The sequence below is a fragment of the Chanodichthys erythropterus genome, chromosome 13 (genome assembly GCF_024489055.1).
Source record: "Chanodichthys erythropterus isolate Z2021 chromosome 13, ASM2448905v1, whole genome shotgun sequence".
Lineage (NCBI taxonomy): Eukaryota > Metazoa > Chordata > Actinopteri > Cypriniformes > Xenocyprididae > Chanodichthys > Chanodichthys erythropterus.
The window spans coordinates 27,113,625-27,132,984 of record NC_090233.1 but is presented as its reverse complement, the minus strand read 5'-3'; the positions used below and the strand labels follow the sequence as shown (position 1 = coordinate 27,132,984).

The window sequence follows — 19,360 nt, the reverse complement described above, 5'->3', positions numbered from 1 at the left end:
ATGGTAATGTTGATTCTAAAGGCATGTACGTATAAAAAAGGAGTGGCCTTGTATACTGTAGGAACTCTCTGTCAGCATATGTTTGAGCATAGGTGCTGTAAATGATGTTGTCTTTGATAAATGGTTTGACAAATAATATATATAACAAGATAATAATATAAATAATATAATAATATAAAATTAACACGCCTTTGCAGGTTACTAGGTTGGTTAGATGAGTAGTCAGATTAGTGACTTCATTATGACTGGATCTCAGCAAATCCCAACACACAATAGCACTTCCTCACATCTGCACTTCTATTGTGTTGCCAACAGTGTGAACATAAACCCATTCAACAAAACAAAATTTCCTATTCAGCTACACACAGTGAAAATTTGACCACGTTCCCTTGTGAGGGAACAGAAAGACTCAGATCTGCTCTTGACTGCTAAACCAACTGGACAAAATATTATTTTGTGTAGATTAAAAAAAATGTCTCTGTTAAACAAAGACCAGACAATTAAATTGGGCCTTTTTAGAAGCTCTTTTAATATTTAACTGGTTAACTTAAGTCAGGTGCGTAGGGGAATATACTTAAACACTTAAACCTTACAGACATTCTTAATGTTGTGACTTTTGTGATTTTTGTTTAGTTGAGTGTGAAAAGCCTAAAAGCACCACTGGGAGCTAAACACAAGGACAAAACATTCTAACTTACCTTTTTAAATTGATTTTTAGCATGCTGTGATAAAGCGCAAAATGCATTTGGGAATCAATAATTACATTACTGTACATTGATGTACACATACTGCAAATCAATGAGCAACATGAACAAACTTAAAAGGTGCAATATGTAATATTTTTGCAGTAAAATATCCAAAAACCACTAGGCTAGTGTTATATATTTTGTTCACTTGTGTACTTACAATATCCTAACTGTTTCCAACTATTTGTAAATTGTGAGAAAATTGCAATTTTAACCAAGGCTCCGGGACATGTGAGGAGTCGCCTGTCAGTTGCGTCATACTCGCGTTACCCTCGGTTTCCGGTTTTATTTTGTAGAAACCATGGAATCACCAAAGACGCTTTAATATACACGTTTTAATAGACAAGGGAACAACTGTTTTGATATATTTATAGACAAAAAACTAATTGTTGTTATATAGCTCAACATGATTAGTCTTCTTTCTCCATAATACATTTTAAAATTAAATGCATGCCATTTATCAACACAAGCCATCCAGCATTTAATATATTCTAATATCGATCTAGCTTACTGCAGTGTGCAACAAGTGTCTCACAGCAGCCGCTGAGCGAATGCACGTTATAACATAATTTTCAACACACTCAAATGTATCTAATATGATAAACAGAGCTGTGTTACCTCATACTCAATACCGGAAAAGCGGAAGCGGTGCCGGCGACTGTGTCATAATAAAAGTTCCGCTGCTTGTGAGGCGTGTGTTGCGCAATCGCTCCAGCGGCCTCATTCAGCTCCCACAACACTCGATCCTGCTCTGCTTCATACTACAGTAACGTTAATAACCGCATCCATGAATATTTGTTCCCGAGTCCAAATTCCTATTCTTTTGCACCGTCCGTTGAAGTGGAGACCACATGTCCCAAGATTCCACTCTCAAACTTGGCGTCATCAAGCTATGCCTTTGTTTTGAATAGGCCTCTAGCGACCTCTAGCAGACAGAATTATTACATACTGCACCTTTAATGTGTCATTGGTTGTAGCATATTTAACAATGTTAATAAGGCATGTAGTCAAAGTCAAAGTTGAAAAGAACACATTAATTTATTTTGTCATTAAATAATAATAAAAAAAACTTAAATTCTGCCCCACCACATTCCATTAGAAAGTTGTATAAATGGCCATATTTTAACAAATTCATTCATATTAACATATAAGATATAAGTTATACTCTTTATAATAAAGTCATTTACATAAAAAAATGGTCAATAAATATATACACTTGTAAAGAGGCTCTTCAGTATTAGATAAATTTATATTATGCAGCAATGTCTCAGGTCTGTTATGCATGAAAACCTTTAAAATGTCAAAAATTGTTTTTTCAAAAGTTGTTCTTCATTGGATTGCAGACAGTGATGTATCAAATATCAGTGACTGCATCTTCCATCCACTTCATGTAGTGCTGGCTTCCATCATCAATAGGAAAACTGATGATTTCTGGAATGTCATATGGATGCACAGCTCTGGGGGAACACACATGAGTACCAATTGAAATAACAGGTTTGAAAATAACAAGGAAATAAAAAGCATTAACATTAAAACAAGGAAACAGCTATGCTTATCTGTAATGTACTACCATTCAAAAGTTTGGGGTCAGTAAGATTTTCTAATGAAATGACTTTCATACAGCAAGGATTAAATTGACCAAAAAAGAAAAGACATGTATAATGTTACAAAAGATTTAGCATCTTGAGCATCAAATCAGCATATTAGAATGATTTTTGAAGGATCTTGTGACACTAAAGACTAGAGTAATGACTGCTGAAAATTCAGCTTGCCATCACAGGGATAAGTTACATCTTTAAATAGACTAAATTAAAATAGACAACAGTCTGTGGCAAGCAGGACGAGGCCGATGGCCCTGAGAACTGGGTAATGCGTGGCGCGAGTGTTAATGAGTATCAGCTGAACACCGTTCTCGAATTTCTCAAGGAGGAGCTCCAGGAGCATAGAAGTAAGAGCGATGACAGTGAAGGACAAGAGAGGACAAGGCCTGGACTTTATGCTATGTTTTGCTTATGTGCTTTTATTTTTGTTTTGTGTTTGTTTATTTTATTATTATTAATGTGTGCTTAAAATTGACCGGTTCCCGCCTCCTTCTTCGCAGTCACAATATATACTTCCGGTAAGATGGTGGCATAAAAAGTCGTAAAGTTCTCGGCTCCGGGCATTTCCCTTGATTGAATTACTTCATTGGTGTCATTTTTGACTTTATTAGCACAACATGCCAAGAGCTAATGCTAAAAAGCCAGTCGACATCACCAAGGATGCCGGTGGTTCTATGCAAGGTGCGGACGGGGCCAGGGTTATGATATTAGGAGAACTCCTTGGAGGTATAAGATCTGAAGTAGCAGTGCTTAGAGCAGAGATTCTCGCAGAACTCAAGTCATCTATCTCAGCTGTGAAAACTTCATTGTTGGAACAAAAACAAAAGGATGTGGGAGAATCTCGTGGATGGTTGTGTTACTACACTTGAATCTATGTGCTTGACACCATTGTAAGACAATGAAAATCTGAGGGCCAAACTTGATGACCTGGAGAACCGCTCCAGGGGAAACAACATTAGAGTGATCGGCATACCTGAACATTCTGAGGGTACACGTTCCACAACATTTATTGAAGCTCTGTTGCTCAAAGTCTTCGGGAAGGAGAGTTTGACCCAAAGAGCCGGAGGTTGAGCGAACAAAGAGAGGCTGCAACTTTAAACTGAATATAACTGAATATAACTTACTATTTACCTCACATAAAGAAAAAAGGTTGTTAAAAACGCACATTTTATGAATTTGGGGACAAAGCCATAAATTTCTCATCAGTCAAATAACTTGAAAATGATCACTTGCATCAGAGCCCCCTCAAGCTCTCTGTTGTATTCTTTACATGATATTAACAATAGCCCTGATTAGATTTTTTCTTCTTCTTTATATACTTCAGAGTATCCTATTGATCCAGCAATTGTAGATTACTTTTTTACAAAAGTGAATTTACCAACTGTAAATGTCAACCTTAGCTCTGACCTCGGTAAACCCATAATGCAAGCATAAACCATAAATCTGCTTCTATAATTCAATTTATGTAAATTGTTAGGCTGCATAGATTAGGTCAGCAGGAACTGGGAACACTTCCCATAACACATGATGTACTCGCATAAGAAGACTAATATTAGCGTCTACGCTAATATTAGTCTCTCTGTTTATCCTGAGGTTTACTGCAGTTTGCCAGATCCAAGCCGTACCCAGATGAGATGAAGGACCTGCATCTAGACATGATGATAATGCAGCCCTGACGTTTCAACTAATCTATCCCCTGCAAAGGCCCATGTCCCTTTCCTTTTCCTATGTATAGATAAAACATTATCAAAATTATTCCAGTTCGCATAGATCCGCGTACACAACTAATTTTTCTGTATTATGCGGACTAGAAAAGTAATTTGGCAAATATCACTTTTTTAAAAAGACTAAGGTTCTGCGCACATACACACTCAAACACGCAAACCTATAGACTAAACACATAAATGAACAGCAAGAATGCATTAAAGGTATTCGGTTTTCAGTAGGAAAGGTGTCATTTAAGCGGCCCCTATAAAGTAATAATTAACAATTTTTACAACGGAAGTGATTCAATCAAAAAACAACTTTAGCTCAATAAGAATTATCCTATTGTCACTGAGAAGCTGCTTTGAAACAATATGAATTGTGAAAAGCGTTATATAAATGAAGATGACTTGACTTGACAAGCAGAAGTAACAGATGCCATTACAACAATGCAGAGCAGTAAAGCCCAAGAGCCAGACAGTTTCCCTATGGAATATTACAAGTTCTCAACTTTACTGGGTTAACTTCTTGTGACACTCACACAAGCTTCAATTTCACTTCAAACAAAAGATTAAAAAGGATCCTACCCTTTGTGAGTCTTACAGGGCAATTTCACTTTTGAATGTTTGCAGACTACTCTACTGTAGAGGAACTCATATATAATAACAACAGGTCTGCCAAGTCTAAAAACTCACTGCCTGGTGTTCTGACAACAATCTGAAACTCGACTCCTCAAAAACAAAAGAGTTGGTGAAAGATTTTAGGAGGGAGAGGGTGGAACCTGACCCTCTTTACATCGACAGAGTAGAGTAGAAATAACTCAACACTTTTTTTTTTCATTTTAAAGATTTATTTTTGGCGTTTTTGCCTTTATTATGATAGGACAATGATTAGACAGGAAGCAAAGTGGGTCGCCCAAAGCACATTGGCGCTACATGTTGGCGCGCTGCCCATGATGCCATCGCCGCCGACCTCTTTAACACTCTTAAACAATCTGGCTTTTCAGATGACTTCATTTCTTAGATTAGGTTGTTATATGCTTCCCCAGTAGCTTCCGTGTTCACAAATTATACATATTCTAAGAATTGTGCAACTGGATTCCTGACTTCCTGAGCAACAGACCACAAGCTGTCAAAGTCAGCACACAGACCTCTCAGCCCATCACCCTGAGCACTGGTACACCATAAAAAGCTGTGTACTGTTAAACACCAAAGCAACAGCACTGTGAAGTTTGCATACGACACCATAGTTGTGGGGCCAACTCATATAGCCTGGTGTTACTACAATAATCTCTCATTGAATGTCAAGGAGAATGTTCCCCGACCCGCCAAAAGACTGTGACCATAACCCCAATTATCACTTCATTTTTAATAGCGCACTACTCAACTAAGAGTTACAGTACCAACCATGATGTAACAATAACATAACTCTACTTCATCATTTACATTTAATCATTTAGCAGACGCTTTTATTCAAAGTGACTTACAAATGAGAACAATGGAAGCAATCAGACCAACAAGAGGGCAACAGTATACAAATGCTGTAAGTAACATTTTTCAGTTAGTCAGTTAGGGGAAAAAAGAAAAACAAATAGAATAGAATAGAATAGAACAGAATAGAATAGAATCAGAGCCCCCTCAAGCTCTCTGTTGTATTCTTTACATGATATTAACAATAGCCCTGATTCGTTTTTTTCTTCTTCTTTATATACTTCTTTATATAGCATCTTTAGACGCTTTTTGAAAACGGCTAAAGATTCAGGGCACAGTTGCATGAAAGCCCTTAAGTTAAGTACCCTTAAGGCTGTCACTAAGTATTTCCCTTAATTGCTTAAGTGTCCCCTTAAGTTCTGCTATGCATTGCAACAAAGTCCTTAGTAATCATTTAGCCCTAAAAAATTAAGGGATTAAAACAGGTCCCTGTGGGTGGCGTGGCAGGATTTTGAGTATCCTCCGGTGTTGTAGCTGCACTCATAGAAACAATGTGCTTGAATTTTAGTATGCTCTGTGTCAATTATTAAAGGCTCTTTGCCTTTAATAATCACCATAACAAATATTGTAGAACAGTTATTTAGTAAATGTTAAACTTGTTTAAAATCAGTGGTCTGTTATATTCTGTTTATTGTGGGAGATTTCGTAACTATAGCAACTGCTTCTCCATTGCAGTGTTTTGCCAGGAAATATCGTGAAATGCTTAGTATAAACACATAGGTAAGGGTGACAGTTAAGATGTTTGTTGCAACACTCTTAAAGAAATCCCTTGCCTCAGGGATTTTTCCCCCTCAGGGATACCCTTACTTAAGAGGTTTCATGCAACCGGGCCCAGCTACTCAAATTGAGATTGAGGCAGATCATTCCACCAGCTGTGCTGTAACAGTCATCAACTGTCTTGACTTCATATTATATTACATACCTATGTGCAATACTGTAACAATACTGTTTTTTGAGCCTTAAGGAGAGGCTTCTTTCGTGGACAGCACCCATGCATGCCATTCCACTGCAGTGTACGCCGTATTGTGTCAAGGGAAATAGTCACCCCAGTTTGGCTTTCTACTTCTTTAGATAACTGCAGTGAACTTGCATGCCGATTTTCTTCAACCCTTCTCATCAGAAGACACGCCTGTCGAGGTGTTAACTTCCATGGATGACCTGAGCTGGATTTCCCGAAACCTTCTTAATTCTACGTCGTTCTTAAATTATACCTTAAGCTGTACCTTAACGTTAATACGTGTTTCCTGAAACGTTCGGTAACACTTTACTTGAAGGGGTGTGCATAAGACTGACATGACACCTTCATAATCTTAACATGACACGTGTCATGAATATGAAGGAGGTTTTATGCATGTTTATGACAACTGTCATTAAGTGTCATTCGCTCAATTATGTCATTTTTAATGCAAAGATGACATTGTTTGAGATGTCTTTGTTACAACAACTTGACATAAACCAACACATCACAACCTGTCAGTGTCTTTGTCATGACAACTTGACATTAGCAAAACATCATAACCTGTCATAAACATGACATAGCAGATTAATTATCAAACTTAAAAAAAACTACTTAGCCTTATGGGTTAACATTAGCTACATTACATTATTTTGGTAACACTTCAGTATAGGGAACACATATATAAATGATTAACTATCACTTTTCCCTCAATAAACTCTTAATTTACTGCTTATTATAGTTAATTGTTAGGTTTAGGTATTGGGTAGGATTAAGAATGTAGAATATGGTCATGCAGAATAAGGCATTAATATGTGCTTATTAATTACTAATAAATAGCCAATATTTTAGCCATATGAATGCTAATAGTAATAAGCAACTAGTTAAAAAACCCTAAAATAAAGTGTTACCATTATTTTATAACAGTGTCATCTTTTTTACGAAATTTGAAATTGTCTATTATCTGACCTTCTGTTGGAGGAAACTTTAAAAAACAAAAAACAAAAAAAAAACATGAAATGAAAAATAGTCATGACGCTGTTATAAAATTATTTGTCAGAGTATTGTCACTTAATGACATTTTAATGACAAGTTCAATTTGTACCACTGTACTTGAGCTCAAGATACATATTCATGACACTATTATAATGGCCTCGTGACAGCCAATGTCAAAACCAGCCACATGACAGTTTAATGTAATGTTAACCCATAAAGCTAAATTATGTCAAGTTGTCATGACAAAGACACTGACAGGTTGTGATGTGTTGGTTTATGTCAAGTTGTCATAACTCGGACATCTCAAACAATGTCATCTTTGCATTAAAAATGACATAATTGAGCGAATGACTTCTTTTAAAAACTTTTGTACAATAGTGTACAATGATGGTGTTGCTGAAAGTTCAGTAAAACTGGTGAATGTCTGCATTTTTGGAAAAGGTATTCAGAAACAGCTTCCATTTGTCACATCCTCTAGGTATGTAATTTGAAGTTTCAGTTTCTATACCACAGTTGGAGGCTTTTTGATACTCTACAGTGTTCACATGCACCAGGGGGTTCTGGGCATTAAATCTTTTTAGGGTCTTTGAAAGCCCTGGGCAATTTTTATTTTTACATATTGAAATCCCCCCTCAGTTCTAACCTTTTTACCCTGTTAATTGATATGCCCAGACTAGTCCTCTTGATGACACAATTTCCACAAAATTAAAAGACTTCAACAAATGTCACTCAAAATATATGAGGTAAGTGGTACATGTCTTTTGGGCTGCTTACAGGTACCACAAAGGAAGCAGATGGTCCACTGACATGGAAATTGTTATACCAATCGAGAAAGCCTCACTTAACAGTCGCTCAAATTGTTTGATATAACAGCCAATTGGTGTCATCTGACCTGATAATGCTGATTTGATTTTGAACCCTGAATCAATGAAGCATCACTATATATTGTGATGTGAATAACAACACATGCTCTATAATGAACTGAAATATTCAAACATTTAAGCATTTGTGTCTGTTTAAATGTTTATCATGACTAATGTGCAAATCTCTTGGGTCAAAATTCAGAAGTTTGAGCAACGTTGACAAAAAAGTACTTACTTTATATAAGCCACAAGTTTCTGAACCACAGACGTTCTTGTCCTGACAAGCTGTTAAAGAAATTATTAATTTAGTATCGGTAACATTTTTAAAAATTCATAACCATTATGAGTTACAGCTGTACACAACACATGATACAGAACATTTGCATACACTATAACTTTACATAAAAACATTAACATATTTAAAAAAATACAAATATTTGATTTGAATGATAAATCTGAAGTTTGAATAAGTTTAGCGACACACCAGCAGTATTTCTGAGGCATCCCGAATCTCTCCTTTCCAGTAGTACCTAAAATTAATAAACAATTAATATTTTAGACGAATTACATTTTATAAATGCTTGCATTAATGGATTTAATCTCATTTAATCTTACAGGATTATTTAAAAAGTAATTATTAGAAACTAAAAGATTACAAGTTTATGTATAGTAATTGTCAATTTATAAACTTTGTATGTTGTGGCTAAAGTTGCACTTGAGTTGTGGTGTTTGGGGTTCAGAGCCCTCAGTGGGTAAAAGACTAAACTTGCTGGTCTTACATAGTGGTAGTGCGAGGAAATATATTCACGCATGCTGCCAGCCTTTTCTCCATGATACTCCTAACAGAAAGAAAAGAGAGTGAGAGAATTTAGCTTATCTGTATTTGCATATGATATCAAAAGTCAAAGGCACTCTGTGTTCCTTCAAATGTATTGGTACATGCACAGCTCATCTGAATGCAAGTGTAATACCATAGGGGTAAATTAAAATTCTGAATTCAAATGCAGTATGTTTATAAAAAATGTAAAGGCTAAAATTACAGACATGAAAGACAGCAATGCAGAAATAAATAATAACGATGGATGGATGGATGGATGGATGGATGGATGGATGGATGGATGGATGGATGGATGGAGCATCTATAAAATGGTTTGTTAACCCCCCGGAGCCGTGTGGAATTTGTTTATGACTTTCTTTAGCTCATACTCGTTGGTCCCACTCACTGCGATTATATAGCTCGGATGCCTCATTATATTTATTAATATTTCTCCGAATGTGTTCATCAGAAAGAAGAAAGTCATATACAGTGGGTACGGAAAGTATTCAGACCCCCTTAAATTTTTCACTCTTTGTTATATTGCAGCCATTTGCTAAAATCATTTAAGTTCATTTTTTCCTCATTAATGTACACACAGCACCCCATATTGACAGAAAAACACAGAATTGTTGACATTTTTGCAGATTTATTAAAAAAAGAAAAACTGAAATATCTAAATGAAAATTGTATAAACTTTTTTAGAGTAGTCAAAGTGCTGCTTGTATAGTAGTACAGATTTACTGTCCTCTAAAAATAACTCAACATATAGCCATTATTGTCTAAATAACTGGCAACAAAAGTGAGTACACCCTAAGTGAACATGTCAAAACTGTGACCAAAGTCTCTATATTTTGTGTGAGCACCACTGTTATCTAGCACTGCCTTAATCCTCCTGGGAATAGAATTCACCAAAGCTGCACAGGTTGTTGCTGGGATCCTCTTCCACTCCTCCATAATGACATCACGGAGCTGCTGGATGTTCAGCTCAAGGCAGTTGTCATCTTGGCGGTGTGTTTGGGGTCGTTATCATGTTGGAAAACTGCCGTTCGGCCCAGTTTCTGGAGGGATGGCATCATGTTCTGCTTCAGAATGTCACAGTATGTCAAATGTTGGAATCCATGTTCCCCTCAATGAAGTGTAGTTCCCCATTCCCAGCAGCACTCATGCAGCCCCAGACCATGATGCTACCACCACCATGCTTGACTGTAAGCAAGACACAATTTTCTTGGTACTCCTCACCAGGGTGCCGTCACACATGCTGGACACCATCTGAGTCAAACAGATTTATCTTAGTCTTATCAGACCACAGGACATGGTTCCAGTAATTCATGCTCTTGGACAGGTTTTCTTCAGCAAACTGTTTGCAGGTTTTTTTGTGAGCCAGCTACAGAAAAGCCGTCTTGGAAAACCTCTTTCTATGACCCTGGCCACTGTGCTGTAAGTCAGTTTCATGGTGTTACCGATCTTCTTATAGCCTAGGCCATCTTTGTGGAGAGCAACATGTTAAACATTCAGTGGTCAGTATGAGAGAATTGTACAAAAAACATGAACATGATGAATAGGACATGTGGCTTTGCATGGTTAAAAGATGTAGAGCTGTTATGACTGGGTGTACTCACTTTTGTTGCCAGCTATTTAGGCAATAATGGCTGTATGTTGTTATTTTCAGAGGACAGTAAATCTATACTGCTATACAAGCAGCACATTGACTACTCTAAAATATATACAAGTTTCATTTCTATAGTATTGTCCATTGAGAAGCTATACTAAAATAGTTACTGAAATGTGAGGGACTATGGTAGATTTGTGTTTGCCAGGTAATTGTTTGGCTTGTAGTGGTTTGGCTACATACCTTAGTTGTGCTGCCATCGCCTAACCAACTGAAATTGTACTGCCTTTCCCCTTTTCCTAATTCATCTGCCATTACCTTATACTACATCTCAGACATCTCCCTTTCCTTGATGTTTTCTTAATCAGTAGACCTACGCAGGATTTTTCTGACCTTGGCAAAATATCATTCCATACTCTAAATCTTGTGCACTTCCAAAAACATCTCATTTTTGTTTGCCCATGCTTTATTAAAGAAACTGGGTTGATTATTATACTCCTGGATCAGAAAAAAAGTAAATGTGCCCTCACACATTTGTGGTTCTGAACCATAAGAACTGCTTGGATGAGCTTACTAGTCTGGAGTGCACTGTAACGACTTAACCACTGTAAAGTGCTCTTTAACAAGAGTATAATGGGAAAATAAATCCTAATGCAGCTGAAAGGGAATATGGAAGCTCAGGTTGAGATAATCTATAATAAGAATCATGGTCAGGTTTTGCAAGTTCTCCAAAAAACAATTGTGGAGATCCTTGTGGTATGGAAGACAATGTAACAGATAGCTTTTTGTAATCATTTCTGTGTCCCTGTAAACAAGGCTGGACTGTATTTAATGAGCACATTTTTCAATCACCCGATTATACTTAATAAGCCAACAGTACATGTGGTCATGTAAATGCGTTAACCAGTTTTCCTATGGTCGATTTCGCCCAGCATGTAAACACATAAACCCAGTTCTGTCTGCTTGAAGTCTGCAAGTTTGATATGTAACAGGAAAGTATGGAAGCTTGTTTCAGCCACGAAATAAAAAACAAAAAAGGTAATTGCGACTTGCGAGATACAAATTCACAATTCTCTCATTTTTCTCAGAATTGTAAGATTTAAACTTTTTTTTTAATTCAAGTCTTTTAATTTTTTTAAATAAAGTCTTGTAGGCACAATTTACTTGAGTTGCTGGGACACCAATTCAAGCTGATTTTTGGGAGTTATCAGTGTATTAGTGTATGTAAACAAGCTCAGTATTTCATAATACTACTTTACCACTTTATTCCACTTTATATTACGTGGCCTTAACTATGTACTTACATGAAAAATTAAGATTTGATACAATGTACCAACTCTGTACCTACATATATTTGCATTGTATTTGCATTTAAAGTACCTACATGATCTATCTGTAGTTACAGTAGTGTACTAACATTTGTCAGTACAGGATTCACTAAGTTTGATTTTATTTTATTGTGCAACTCGCACACTGTAAAAGACAATGTGCAAATACCAAGCAGTTAACAAATTAAACCTTATTGTAAAGTGTTACCAGAAAGGGTCTGGAACATGTGTTGATACCGAGGAACTAATGTGTACTTACACTGAACATACACAAAAACTGACCACTTAAAGTGAGGAACCTGTGGTCGATAATGAGGAAATATTGTGTATTTACACTGAAAATACACAGAAACTGACCACTTAAAGTAAAGTGAGGAACCTGTGGTCGATACCCAGGAACTAATGTGTACTTACACTGAAAATACACAAAATTGTATTACACGAAGACTAAAATTATGGTAATCTTTTTTAAACTATCTAATAATGCAGGTCCATGCAAATAAAAACAACATGAGCAGTTAAGAATCTTTTTTTTTTTCTTTTCTTCAAAATTTCAGATGAACAGGAACAATCTATTTTTGAAAATTTGACTACACAACAAAATATGGCTACTTTAATTTTGAGAAATATTGCCTAAAAAAAAAAAAAGAAGAAAAAAAAAAAAAGAAGAGGAGTGTTCAGGTCACACAAGATTTAACTTTTCTTTGAACATTTTTTTAATATACATTTTAATAAAGGAAACCATTAAATAAAAAGGCATAAAACACTCCAAACAATCAAATTAAACCAGAAATAAACATTAGGCTTTGACGAAACAACACATGTTCCACACTTTATTTTAAGTGGTCAGTTTTCGTGTATTTTCAGTGTAAGTACACATTAGTTCCTAGGTATCAACACATGTTCCAGACCCTTTCTGGTAACACTTTACAATAAGGTTTCATTTGTTAACTGCTTGGTATTTGCACGTTGTCTTTTACAGTATGCGAGTTGAACAATAAAATAAAATCAAACTTAGTGAATCCTGGGGAGCCATAATGTGCTAAATGAGACGACTGAATATACATTGGTGTATTTTGCAAACATTTGTTCCATCTTTAGCTTGACTATGAAATAGATTGAATAATAAGTATACACCCTCATACTCATATTTAAGCACATTGCGGTAGGCATGACCAATAATGCTTTACACGTGTAAAAACATAAAACTGCCCCTGTTACTCCTGATTTCTCTTTAACATGGGGACAGAAGAGCTGTCTCCCAGTCAATAAATGGGATAACAAAGTAACTTGCGATATTTATTTGAAAAAGTAACTCAGCTATTTTGTTGTAAATTTAAAAGTAATACATTACTTTACTAGTTACTAGAAAAAGTAATCTGATTATGTAACTCGCGTTACTTGTGATGTTTTACCCCCAACACTGCCAGCGTTTACCTCTCTACGTGCCATTCCATAATTTGCATCTGATTACATTTGTCTTGTCATTACCGCAATGAATTTTCTGTTGACACAAACCACAATGCATCTAACAACAAACATACTATGTATGTGGAATTCAGTGGAAATATGTGTGCAGATAACACTGCATTTGCCCATACAAAGGAAGCTGTCAGAAGAGATTAGGCTGTAATTCAATTCTGGTAATATTTTGCTCACCAAACATGCTAAAACACACAACATATCATCGAATTGTTGGTTCTGACATATTTATAAGTAAACACAGTACTAGTCCACACACAGAACTGCAGTGGGTCCAGTCTTCTTTATGTCAATGTGGACAGAGCAAATTTTCTCTATGTATCTATATATTCTAAACATGATGATACACGGTGCAACTTTTTGAGCAATGTTGCCAAGTGATGTTTCTTGGGCACTTTCCCATTGAGAATGGGCAACACATTTCAATTCAAAGTATCCAGATGGAAATTTGTTGGCCATTCTCAATGTCAAAGTGCCCAAGCAACATCGCTCAGTAACATTCCCCGGCAACATTCCTCAAAAAGTTGCCCTGTGTATCATCACCTTAAGGTCGCATACGAATATACATACTTCCAAGTAGGTGAAAAAAAAATATGTGAAAAAGAGTAGTATATCCAAATTCATAGTAAAGAAAAAAGTGCCCAGACAAGTAACCTACTACTTTCAGCAATATTTTGAAGTGCACACCCAATAGACATTTTACTATCCCATGAGGCCACAGGAAAGGATTTGTGAATGGCAGTGGAGCAACATTCATACTATTTAGAACATATGTTTTAATGGTTGCAAGGCAAAAAAGAGAGTATGTGATTGCAGATGTAGCATTTAATAATTAAGTATTTATTATTATTATTATTTCTTGTTATTTTTAACTCTAGCTTTATCACAGAAAAAGTTAGAGGGACTTTTGTCCTTAGATTGGAACAAGCTTTGTCATCCAGGTATTCAATAAAAGAGATGTTTTTTTATCCGACCTTCCTTTGTAAAACTACTGTTGCGTTCATGCATAATTTATATATATTTTTTATAAAAAAAACCCAACATACAAGTGCATGTGATTATAAAATCATTTAAAGGACATCACTACACGGTGAGTGACAACCATAAAGTGCAGTAACAGCACTACTAAGCGTGTCATGGTGCTTCATGGTCTGTGGACTAATGACTTCTCACATTCAAAAACAGGAAAAAAATAAAATAAAATTAGGCCTATAGGTTACCATTCTTTTGCCAATTCAACTTCAAAATTAACTCTATTTACATGTAACAATACATTTATTGTACTGTATGTCACCGACTGTCACATGCAGGCTGTAAACAAAACACTATTATAATCTGATGGCTAAAGGCAAAGTAGGCCACTTAGCAGCTACTATGAAACTTACCTGCCAATATCTCTAGCCGTTTGTTCAGTAGGACAGTTGACAAGCAGCACAGAATGATATCCAGCCACATAGCTTCCTGTGATAGCAGAATGAATCTGAACACCCAGTGTCTTCAGCACAGGGTACAGGGCGAGGGTCAGGACTAGAAACTATGCATACATACGCACACAAAGAAGAGGACCAAAGAGAGAACAAAGAGCATTAACACAGTTAAGCATGATGTATAGTACTAAAATCATCTAATATCATACATTTCCATTGATTTTCTAGAATGTGTGTAAATAATGTATTTTATCGTGTAATTTTCCAAGTAAAGATGAATAAAATGCTAAACTAAAATGTTTAAGTTAAAGTTAAACATTTTACTGACATGAATATATATGTAATCAGTGTAATTGGAAAAACTGGAGATGATTTTGACATTATTATACTGCTTTTTAGTCATTTTGGATAGTAAATTAAACAACTCAGTTCTCATTCATACATGTATAGTAATATTTATTAGAATTTTGAGTCATTCAAATACCTTATTCAAGACTATCCACTCTAACTGAATTTTATTCATCTTTATCTGTGCATGAGGAAACACATGTTGAAACAGGTAATTCTGGGTTATACTGGATACAAATGAAAAGTCAAGCTATTAAAGAAGCACGTTTTTAGAGTGAGGAAGAAACTTAAACTTTTTTAAACAAACATTATATGAATAGTTCACCCAATAATAAAAAAATCCTGTCATCATTTTACTCATTTTAATGTTAATTCAGCCCTGTAAGACTTTCTTCTGCGGAACAAAAGAGATGATATTTGGAAGAATTCAACATTGGGCCCCATACATTTTTTATTGTATGGGACAGTAAAAATAAATAAATAAATACAAATCTCTATTTGTGTTCTGCAGAAAAAAGAAAGTCATTCATGTCTGAAATGACATGGTGAGTAAATGATGGCAGAAATTCAGAAATATTGGGGTTAGGGTTTTAAAGGGTTAGTTCACCCAAAAATGAAAATTCTGTCATTAATTACTCACCCTCATGTCATTTCACACCCGTAAGACCTTTGTTCATCTTCAGAACACAAATGAAGATATTTTTGATAAAATCCGATGGCTCAGTGAGGCCTCCATTGCCAGCAAGACAATTAACACTTTCAGATGCCCAGAAATAACATATTGAAAACAGTTCATGTGACTACATGGTTCAACCTTAATGTTATGAAGCGACAAGAATACTTTTTTGTGCCAAAGAAAACCCAAAATAACGGCTTTATTCAACAATATCTAGTGATGGGCGATTTCAAAACACTGCTTCATGAAGCTTCCAAGCTTTACGATTATTTTATTTTGAATCAGTGGTTCAGAGCATTTATCAAACTGCCAAAGTCACGCCCCCCAGTGGTGAACCATTGAAATTTCGAAACACTTATCACGTAATCATGTGTCTTTGGCAGTTTGATATACACTCTCAACCACTGATTCGAAACAAAAGATTCGTAAAGCTTGGAAGCTTCATGAAGCAGTGTTTTGAAGCAGTGTTACCTTTGTTAATCTTCGGAACGCAAGTTGAAATCCAATGGCTCCGTGAGGCCTCCATAGGGAGCAATGACATTTCCTCTCTCAAGATTCATAAAGGTACTAAAAACATATTTAAATCGGTTCATGTGAGTACAGTGGTTCAGTATTAATATTATAAAGTGACGAGAATATTTTTGGTGTGCCAAAAAAACAAAATAACGACTTATTTAGTGATGGCCGATTTCAAAACACTGCTTCAGGAAGCATCGGATCATAAATTAATCAGTGTATCGAATTATGATTCAGAAATCACGTGACTTTGGTGCTCCGAACAGCAGATTCGACACACTGATTCATTTGTGCTCCGATGCTTCCTGATTCCTGAAGCATTGTTTTGAAATCGGCCATCACTATATAAGTCATTATTTTGTTTTTTTTGGCGCACCAAAAATATTCTCGTCACTTTATAATATTAATATTGAACCACTGTACTCACATGAACTGATTTAAATATGTTTTTAGTACCTTTATGGATCTTGAGAGAGGAAATGTCATTGCTCCCCATGGAGGCCTCACGGAGCCATCGGATTTCAACTAAAATATCTTAATTTGTGTTCCGAAGATGAACAAAGGTCTTGGAACGACATGAGGGCGAGTCATTAATGACATAATTTTCATTTTTGGGTGAACTAACCCTTAAAAAAAAAAGTTTTCATGAACATGAATGATAAATAATGTATACATTCAATTACTAATATTACAATATTACTAAAATACAGCATAATAACTGGCAAGATTTATTATCTCCAGTACTTCCAAAAGAAAACAAAAGTTAAATAAAGTTCATTTCTTTGTTTATTCCTGTTATATGTATATTCAGAAGCTGTGGATCATGTAAATAAATAGCTTTTTCATAAAAAGACTCGGACCTTAATAAGAAAAAGACAACAGTATAAACGTGGTAACTTTACACAACCAGACACAATACACAACTGTGCAAGCGAGCGAACAATCCTCAACTTCAGCCATTAATATGAGGATCGCAAGGAAGGCACTCAGCAGCTGATCTGGAAGAATTACTGCTGAATGCACAACCGCATCTTTCAAAGCCACGGAGGGCCTTAAACATGCATTATTGTGTTCGATGTGAAAAGAACAGTGAGGGATTATCCTGCGATGACCTGATAACAGATTATATTTGCCACAAGAATGCAGCATTGCTCAGCTCTTTGAAAAACAAGGCTTGCTATTTAGTTCAGAAGTTGGTTTTAGCTACATTTAAATAGTACATTTCACGAACAAAGCTAACTTATTAACACACTTCTCACAAAAAAAAAATAGAAGCAAATGATGGAGATACTAGAGCAGAAACACTACATACAGCACAGTTGTCAGCAGGCTCTTTTCACGTGAGCTCCTGATATTTAATAGTTTTAACCAATTATTAACTCACATTGTTCAAAAACTGTTCAACAAGTTTTCGCCGTTTGAAAGGAAAAGTACAGGCAATTAAGTTTAAGCATGTCAACAGTCTGCTGTGTTCAACTTGCCAAGCACGTTCTGCTCAAGTCTCTCAATATAAATGTCACGTATCAAGAGAGATAAAACTGGATTTACCACGCAAAAGACCACAAATCCCGTTCGAGGGACAGCCGAAGACATTATGTCCTTGGGATTCCGCTGGTACAAGCAATCCGGTTTGTTCTCTTGCATATTTATTTAACAACAGTAGAAGTTACATCGCCCGTGAAGTGTAGGTTTCTGTGCGTAAATCAGTTAGTCAGGTGTCCAGCAGGTTCATCCCAATAACGCATAAAAGTCCGTCGGACAGTTTGGACAGTCTCTGCATTTCCCAAAGCGGCTGCGTGTTGCGCTTGATGCTGATTGAGTGACGCTCATATCCGGATACCGGGGCTTCCAATCAAGAGCGGTGCACGGGTCTCATCATAAGAGGATTGAAAACCTAATAAACTTAAGTGCTGCTTCTGACTGTTTGTGGTTTGATTTGTACTACAGACATATACAGTTAATGTCACTATGGCTTTTTCGGTTGTTTAAATTAATATTCTTGTGTTAAAATAGACAATAGCATCGGGTTCACAACACATCTCAATACATCCTACATGTAGGCCAGTGGGGTATTCCAGAAGTCAAGTTATGTGACATACCTGGCCTGTATGTTTAGAAGTATGCGGATAACCTCACTATATCACTCTGGGTTGGCTGAACTTACTCCATACTTAACCAGCATAGCTCGAGTAAGCATGGGTTAATAACCGACTGGCTTTACCAATAAAAATAAAACAACACTTTTTTTAGAAATATCATTTTAAAAAGATAAATGATTATCTATTTAATCTACAGATATTTCATTAATTTTAGTGTTCATTTTTTTTTTTTTTTTTTTTTTTTCCTGACGTTGAGGACAGACACCGCAAACTTTCTCTGCATTTAAGCGTTAACGATTTTAGGCCTAACGTTACTTGTTTTGTATTCAAAAAGGTTAGTCAACCATAACGGTGGGTGATTACAAGAAAGTGATACAGATAAAGTTGGAGGGGAAATATAATTCTAGTGGTCTGAGTGAAAATCCAGCTGCCCGTGAACCTCCTTCAGCAACCTCTAGATGTCGCAATTTCTTCTGTTTAATCAGAATCAGCATAATTTAGCAGATAAATCTATTGCACTCTATAAAATACTAATACAATACTAATATTTGTGTTTATAATATTTATGATTTTATAGCTTTGTAAGAGAAGATGCTTTTTTGCTAAACCTGAAAAGTATTAAAAAGTAGCATTTAGAAGTTATATTAACTAATATAATTTTCTACCATATACAATTGAATGCACCTAGCTAACAACTTGCTTT

General features: G+C 35.8%; 1 protein-coding gene across 3 annotated transcripts; it reads right to left on the bottom strand.

The window, feature by feature from the left end:
* Positions 1-1,829: 1,829 nt before the first annotated feature.
* zgc:63972 (protein CutA homolog) lies at positions 1,830-18,355 on the bottom strand. 3 transcript variants are annotated; one of them, XM_067408039.1, is made up of 7 exons: positions 18,107-18,355; positions 15,503-15,547; positions 14,977-15,125; positions 9,135-9,194; positions 8,840-8,885; positions 8,591-8,640; positions 1,830-2,203 (listed from the first exon to the last, which is right to left on the bottom strand). In XM_067408039.1, the coding sequence occupies exons 1-7, from the start codon at positions 18,200-18,202 to the stop codon at positions 2,101-2,103; spliced, it is 549 nt and encodes a 182-aa protein (XP_067264140.1). In that variant the 5' UTR covers positions 18,203-18,355; the 3' UTR covers positions 1,830-2,100. The 3 variants fall into 3 exon arrangements, with proteins under 3 accessions (XP_067264140.1, XP_067264142.1, XP_067264141.1); XM_067408041.1 differs by lacking the exon at positions 9,135-9,194; XM_067408040.1 differs by lacking the exon at positions 15,503-15,547.
* Between the last annotated feature and the right edge of the window lie 1,005 nt (positions 18,356-19,360).

Coding starts and splice junctions, on each gene's coding strand:
- zgc:63972 (XM_067408039.1), bottom strand. CDS start 18,202: ATGCAAGAGAACAAACCGGATTGCTTGTACCAGCGGAATCCCAAGGAC. Junction 15,126..15,502: donor AGTGGATAGTCTTGAATAAG/GTATTTGAATGA, acceptor ATGTATGCATAG/TTTCTAGTCCTGACCCTCGC. Junction 8,886..9,134: donor TTTCCTCGCACTACCACTAT/GTAAGACCAGCA, acceptor TATTAATTTTAG/GTACTACTGGAAAGGAGAGA.